We start from the raw sequence: 8,022 nt of genomic DNA on the forward strand, positions 1-8,022 counted from the left end.
AGACAAGAAAAGACACCACAGTGGGGTCTTAATGCAGGTCCTGGGCCTCCCCCCCTCCTCTATCCAGTGCTGTCCCCACATTCCTAGTGCCTAGCATGGTGCCTGTTTACTTAATCGAATAGAAAGATATTGATTTGAACCTACTCCTAGACTGCGCTTTAGATACTGTCCTTTGAACGTTTCTCCAGTGATGGCTCTGATCCCAATGTCCAATCATATCAGACAGAAGTGAGACTTTCAAGGATGCGGTTTGCCAAGGGCATTGGCGACCCAGAACCTTGGGATGTTTGCATAATTCTCCCTCCCCTGCCCAGCTCATTTTAGAGCATAAACATCAGGGGAAAGGGAGGAGGCAATAAAGTAAGTAAATATGATATTCCTTCCTTAAATTGAGCTATCAACTTCAAGATTATTTGTGGACTTGTGGAAACTGTGCTGGGTTTGGGGGTGTGGGGGTGTGGATCGATTTGGAAGAGCTCTCAGGATTCAGGGAAGGCAGGATTTCAGAGGGATGTTTTACTGCCAAAAAAAAAATTTCTGGAAAGCTGGCACGTGTTCAGAAGTCAGCCAGCAAATTATGTCGGTTCAAGACTCCCAGTGGACAAACCGAACATATTAAGAAGGAAACCAGAGATCTGCAGCTCTTATGTTCTGAAGTCCAGAGGAAGGGCTAAGCAGAGTCGTGGAATAATTTTTCAGCCTACATTTTGAAGGTAAGTCGGAGCTATTTCTATGTAATTAACTTTGGGAAATATGAAGGAAATGAACTCTCTGAGAATATTTCAGGCTGAGTGTTGACTCTTTATCCAGATTAATCAAGTCTCCCCCAAATATCGGAAAGATTGACTTGGTTTTCTGCAGCTGTCGAGCAGGAAATCAGCAAAGCTGGTCGATGAGAATTTAAATACATTTTCAACTCGAGCCACTGGCCAACCTTTGAGAGGGACTCTTTTTAGGCGTTTTTGGAAGCCCTGCTTAGGTCAGGGCAGTGAAAGGACTGTCCCCCCAGCCACTTTCTTTGTTTCTAAGGCACCTCTTGGCTGACAGCTGACAGTATTTTTAGCTCACAAACTGTGTGTTCTGGGCGCCTGTAGACTTGCCTTAGGACCCCTTTACCTTTGCCTTCATGATTCCCAAATTACAACTGCCGACGAAGCAGATACTGATAGATTTGAATCATGAAAATGGATGGATCGGGTATTAGTGAATGGCTCATGGCTCAATTAACCCGACCTTGGCCAAATGGGAGATGCTAGATCACATTTTCTTCCCCATTGGCAAGGAAAGCTGCTTCTACCTGATCCGAATGCAATGATTTTGCCTTGTTTCCTGGTTCTGCTCCCATAGAAGACCCACTGAAATGCCACCATGGAACATGGAGACTCTTTCAAGGTTTTGAAAATATTTGCCTTTGGGAATTGGTGCTGGGACATTTTTTCATGTTCTCTGTGGTATCCAGGGACCAGAGGGAGAGAGAGAGAGAGAAAGAAGTGCAGCCCAGCTTCTTTGAAATTGGGACTTGGCTTCTTTCGGAGGCTCCGTTCTCTTTTGTCCACTTCCCTCCACAGCTAATCTTCTTAAATAGCTCCTTTTCCTTAAGCCTGTGGAAAATATGAAGGGCTGGGGTGAACAGGGCAGAGGAAGCAGAGAGGAAAAAAGGGCAGAGAAGAAAATGCTTTTTTCTTGGTATTTTCTTTCAGAACTTTTACTTCGTGAATCTCAATTTCTCTTTTGCCATGTTTGAGAAAAGAATGCTTTCTCTCTGTTGAGAAACAGAATTCGGAGAATTAGAGACTTGGGGCTACAAGAGATCTTAGATGAGGAAACCAAATGAGTTGTTCAGGTTCACACAAGCAGTAGGTGGCAGAGCTGAGATCTGAACCTACTCTTCCTTTTTTAAACAAGGTTTATTGATGTTGTTGTTCAATTGTTTTCCTAAGGTTAGGAAAAATAGGTTAATTTGGAGATTTCTTGGCAAAGATCCCGGAGTGGTTTCCATTTCCTTCAATTTGCTTTATAGATGGGGAAACTGAGGCAGATGGTGTTAAGGAACTTTAACGAGCTAGTAAGTTTCTGTAGCCAGATTTGAACTTAGGAAGGCGAGGCTTCCTGATTCCAGGCCTGGCATTCTGTCCCCTGCGCTACCTGGCTTTTCTGTTTATTGATGCCTTTTGTTTGTTACATGATTGTCATTTTCCGATCAATGGATACTCCATGGGATAATGACATCAGAGCATCACAGATCTAGAGATGAAAGGGACCCTAGAGGTTCCCTAATCTAAAACCCTCATTTGACAGATATGGAAACTGGTACCCAGAGACATAAAGTGACCTGTAGGACCACGTAAATGGAATGTGGAAGAATTGGAATTCAAGACCACATCATCTGACTTTAAAGCCAGGCTTTGAACCCACTTTGTTTTCCAATTTTCTGCTACTACAGGAAAGTGTTGCAACTGAAATTTGGGTAAATATTGGGTAAAAAATCCATTTCTGGAATCACCTATTTGGGGGGTGTAGGTATTTGCCAAGTGTAGACCTGGCATCGGGATTGCTAGGTCAATGTGTATGGATGGTTTAACGATTGTTCTCACACATTCCCGAAATGTTGACTAGAAGAACTCTTTTTTTCACAAGTCAGGATTCAGCATTGTTATATCTAATTACAAACTCTTTTTGGTAAATTAAATGAAAAGTTCTAAATTTTAAGACTTGAATGTTCTAAATGCTTTTGTTTTGTCGATTTTAGGAAAAGGAGTATGACCAGTGAACTTAGTTCACAAAGATTTCAGGCTGATATTTCACTGACCCCATTTGCTATAAAGAACAACTACTCATCTTCCACCAAAAGTGAAAACATGGTTAACGATCCCTACATCGGACCTATAAACACATCTAACAATAATACGTCAACGGCCAAATGCCTGCTGAAGCTCTCAGGGTATCACTTAGCCTTCATTCCTGTTCTCTACTATATCATCTTTGTCCTTGGTTTAATTGGCAACAGTGTGGTAGTTTCCCTCTTCTGCTGCCACCGGGGGCCCAAAAAAGTTGCCAGTATTTACATCTTCAATCTTGCCATGGCAGACCTGCTGTTTCTAGCCACTCTCCCACTCTGGGCCACTTATTATTCTTATGGCTACAACTGGTTCTTTGGTTCAGTGATGTGTAAAATCTCCAGTGCCCTCCTGTGCCTGAACATGTATGCCAGTGTTTTTTTTATCACTTGCATGAGTATAGACAGGTACCAAGCTGTCGTCTACCCCTTCCAGTCCCAGAGAAGAACCCCGTGGCAGATGTCGTTTATTGTGCCCCTCGTGTGGGGCCTGGCATGTGTGTCCTCACTGCCAACATTTTATTTCCGAGACACTAAGCCCATTGAGCACTTGGGAGTGAATGCCTGTATCATGGCCTTCCCTCCTGAGCAGTATTCCCAGTGGTCCGCAGGGATGGCCTTCATGAAGAATGCACTTGGTTTTGTGATCCCATTGGTGTTCATTGCCACATGCTATGCTGGCATCCGAAAGCACTTGATGAAGGCCAGTGGATTCGGGAAGAACCAGCTCATGAGAGACAGGGTGCTGAAGATGGCAGCTGCAGTTGTCCTGGCTTTTGTTATCTGTTGGCTTCCCTTCCACGTTTTAACTTTCTTGGATACTCTGGCATGGCTGCATGTCATCACCAACTGTGATGTGATCTCAGCCATCGACACTGCCATGCCTTTTGGCATCTGCATGGGCTTTGCAAACAGCTGCATCAATCCCTTCCTGTACTGTTTTGTTGGAAACCAGTTCCAAGAGAGATGCCGGCGCCTATTTAAGCTCAGAGTTTCTCAACTCCGCAAGAATAGAGACAGCATGTCTTCTAGAAAAGGGAATTCTCTTAAGGAAGTGGAGACCCTAATGGAATGAAGATGTACATGGCTCAAACAGAAGAACTTGGTTGCATGGGCTTCTGTAGATAAGAATTTATGGCTCTGGACAAAAGAAGAATCTCTCTAATCAAATTTGACTTTCTTACTCCTCAAAAACTAGAAAATCCTGGAAACATCCCTTCATCCAAGAAATTTCAACATGTTTCTCTCACTTAGGGAGTGAGGCCTTCTCTGGTGAGAGGGACCCATAACCTACAAGCTCTTTGGAAATTTTCTCAAATGGCCAGCAGGAAGAATGGAGCAGTGGTCCATTATGAAGACCAGCTCTTCCTCTTTCCTGCTTCTTTAGGAAGTACCATAACATTTTACCCCATAGAATGGAATCATCTCTATCATAGTGTCTTGATGTTTCTTCATCCCATGAAGAAGACCAAACCAAGGATCTTGAAGGTTCGACTAGTGGACATCACTAGCAGGCCCTACCAAACTGGAAAGGTTTTGAGCACAGTCTTGGCTAGGGACTGTGTGTGTCCATTTTCCAAGGGCAACTTGCAATTGATCAATAAGTATTTTTTGAGTACCTACTGTGTGAGATACTCAATAAATACTTCCTTAACTCAGCAGAGGTTTGGCCACCTGCTGATAGCTTTTGTTCTTACATAGCAATTCACAAGGCCATCTAATCAAGTCTGGGGATGGGGAGGGGTGGGGTGGGGTGGGGAGAAGGGGCAGGGGTGGGAGTTGAATTAGGAGAGGCAATATCCACCCATATGGACAAAATCACTGGCCTCTGAACTAAGCATTTACCTTTTGTATTTCTCCATTTCAAGTGGATTCTGTTGAAATACATTCCCAAAGCCCTGGTCTTGTCTTTTCCTCCCTGAAATTCCAGTGCTAGGCATTAGTTGCTGGGAAATCAAGGACTTCCATAGGAGATCCTGTGAAGAGCCCATATTCATGAGGCATAGATATGAGACCTCCCTATGAGATAGGGAAATGGGCCAGTCATGCCCCACAAACAATAGGTGAGGCAAATGATCTGCTGGTACCAATTAGGTATTAAAAGACCCAGAATAAGTCTCCTATCCTAGTACAGTCTTCTGTACTTCTAGACTTCTAGGGAAGTCATTGATGGGGGTGGAGAGAGAAGGCCAGGCAGGGCCAGAGAGGAGCTTCCCATGGCCTGTCATCTCAAAACTTGCTACCTTAACTCATGATTCTTACCAAATCAGTGTTAATCTCTATTGTTTCTTTGCTGAAAGAATGTGAGTACTGCAGTGCCCTCTGATTTGGCACCTAAAGGACAAAGCTCCAGTCAGCACACCCTACTTACCTCTCTGTTCTCTGGAGGATTTACAGGAGAAGAGATGGATGGACTTTGGGCCACACCATCGGAAACAGTGCCTGCCTCGGTGGAAACCTGAACTCATGAAGCACTGCAGGATGCGAATAAAACCATGCCAATTTCCAGCGTCTACTCCAGCTCGCGAGTGTCTCTCCAAATTGGCAGTGGTGGCTTAGGGCTCGCATAGCCTTCACTAATACATGCCAGTATTCTTCTATATCAATGTATTTGGTTTCTCCATTCATCCTCTTGTATCTGTGGGGATGAGGTATATCCATTTAGATATGATTTAAGTTCCTAATACTTTTGGAAGATATTTTCTATGGTGTATTCTTTATTCTTTTTATTGGAAACATTTTTAAAATACTCTCTTTTGTTGTGACATGTCTTTCACTTCCAAATACATCTCTCCCCTTTCCCCTGCCCAGGGAATCTCCTCTGTAGGAGAGACGAAAGAAGGGGAGAAAGTTCAGTAAAACCGGCCAACCCAGCAGCATACGCAGTGATCCACACTCATAGTCTCCCACCTCCACGGAGAAGGGAGAGGGCTGCATTGTCCCATCTCTGTGTGGCCAGGGTCGGTTATTGCAATTACAGGGTTCTCTTTTTGTTATTGTTTTTTTCATTTATGTTGGTGGAGTCATTGGGAATAGTCATTTTCAGGCTCTGTTGACTTCACTCTGCATCAGTATTTGCATGCTTTTCTGAAATTTTCATACTCACTGTTTATTAGAGTAAGTACAATATAGTCCATTATATTCATGTACCTCCACACTGATTCCTTGACCATTGAGGAGCCCCTTTTGTGTCCGATTCTTTTCTAAAGTGCCACGATAGATATTGTGGTTTAGACGAGCCCTTTCGGTTTTTTACCTCCTTGACGGTATGTGCCTCTTGGTGGCATCTCTGCTTCAAAGGGCATGGCCTCATCCTCCATTTTTTGGATTTGCCTTCGGTCCAGATTGCTTTCCAGAATGCCTCGATGCATTCCTGGCTCGGCCAGCAGTATATCAGCGTGCTTATCTTTTCAACAACCCTTCCATCATTGGCCATTTCCATTTGTTACTGGGGGTGAAGTGAAACCGCAGATTTGTTTGGATGGGCACTCTTACTATCGGTGATTTGGTCAACGAGGACTTTGAAGCAGAGAGAATGCTATGAGGTAGTCTCTTACCCCACAGCACTTAAGCACCATGCTAATCCTTAGTAGCTCAACTCTTCCCATATATAAGCATACGAAGAGGAAGAGACCCATCTATAGATGTACATAAAATATATCTGACATTGTACCAAAGCATATGTGAAAACTGACATTGCCTATGGCATTATAACCATAAATATTTAGAGCATGAATAGCCATTTAATGCACGTCTATAGACTGTGCCACTTACTAAGTACTATTACTATTTGGGGGAGGGGGATTATTACTTGGGGTAGTAGTAGAAAGTGTAATGTAAAATGTAATCGATAAAAAGGATTTGAGGGCCTCTTGTACAAGGCACTCAATAATATGTCTTTAAAGACTATATCAACTGGGATTTTTATAGTATCCCTTTTTCTGTGATTATCCAAAAGCAATCAATAAAATAAACGCCCTTTGGGGATTATAAAACATCAATCTCTTGAGTTTTTTAAACAACAGCAGCTCCTACCCTTGCACTCCAAGAAGAGAACATAATGGTTAATCATGGCACACTTGCCTATTTTCAGAAAGGTCTCTGTGAATACTTTAACTTCTTCCAACTTTGAACAGGAGTGCTGAGAGGTCGGTAAATCTGGGATTCTGTTAGAGTTTTAATGGGGTGTCTGAGGGGCACAGCATGTGGATAGAATCTCAAAGATGGTAAATGGAAATGCCATAATAATGCCAAGTGATTTTGATGGCTTGCTGTGCCCTGACCTGGCTTCAAGCTTCAGTCCAGAGACCATGGAGCAAACCCAGGAGGCTCATTCTGAGCCTGCCCTTGCTCCAGAGGACATTTAGGTGGGTGGATTGGTAGATGACCCCTGCCTAGGATTCCAGTCTTCTTGGTGGATGACACCAGAGGCACAAAGCTTAACTGGGGTTCTTTACCTGCTACTGGGATTGAAGAAGACATCCTGGGGGCAGTTCCAGGTTAGATTGACTTCCCTGAGGTCTCTCTCTCCACTCCAACTCTGCTTGGGGATACTCACCTAAGACTCGGAGTAGGATAGCTTACTTGTGACACACACAACTAGCTTCAAGGAGAGAAAAATGGTCCGACCCTTTTGGACACAGCTTTGGCTGAAATAAAGGATGGTAGAATAATATTCTACTCATCCAGAGCTCAGATTCTTTTTTTATGTCTCTAACCATCTAGAACCTAGAGAAGATACTGAGAGTGTTAAAAGGCCTCCGAGGAGCTAAACTAGCTGTCACAATATCTACATATTAAAATGTATGTGTCTTCTTCAGCTTTCACTCAGAGACCATTTACTCTTAGTCAACACACAATTTTAATAAGTCGCTTGTCTTCTTTCCAGCCCACTGAAGATTAGAAGCAGGAAATTAGAGCGGAAAAGGCGATCACTGGGAGGTGTTTGAGGCAGTCATACTAGGAATGACAGTCTGACCATATGAGCGAGATCTGGGATGCCTGTCAAAAGGAGACACAAAAGCCCAGGGAGACATACATGTAGAAGGGGGCTCAAACTTTTCCTGATGCCCTCCTGCTTTAAATTTAAAGAAGGGAATTTCTTTGGAGGGATTCAAAAGAGCGGACAGCAGTGCTTCCTTTATCCACTCTCTCCATCTCAGTGACTTTCCCAAAGAAGTGAATTG

General features: G+C 43.5%; 1 protein-coding gene across 2 annotated transcripts; it reads left to right on the top strand.

Moving 5' to 3' along the window:
• The first annotated feature begins 305 nt into the window (after positions 1-305).
• On the top strand, positions 306-6,833 carry AGTR2 (angiotensin II receptor type 2). Of its 2 annotated transcripts, none has more exons than XM_007507525.3 (2): positions 306-713; positions 2,750-6,833. In XM_007507525.3, exon 2 carries the CDS (start codon positions 2,760-2,762, stop codon positions 3,909-3,911), a length of 1,152 nt encoding a protein of 383 aa, XP_007507587.1. In that variant the 5' UTR covers positions 306-713; positions 2,750-2,759; the 3' UTR covers positions 3,912-6,833. The 2 variants fall into 2 exon arrangements, with proteins under 2 accessions (XP_007507587.1, XP_056665816.1); XM_056809838.1 differs by lacking the exon at positions 306-713 and adding an exon at positions 2,197-2,467.
• The last annotated feature ends 1,189 nt before the right edge of the window (positions 6,834-8,022 follow it).

This window comes from Monodelphis domestica, chromosome X, assembly GCF_027887165.1.
Source record: "Monodelphis domestica isolate mMonDom1 chromosome X, mMonDom1.pri, whole genome shotgun sequence".
NCBI classification, from domain to species: Eukaryota; Metazoa; Chordata; class Mammalia; order Didelphimorphia; family Didelphidae; genus Monodelphis; species Monodelphis domestica.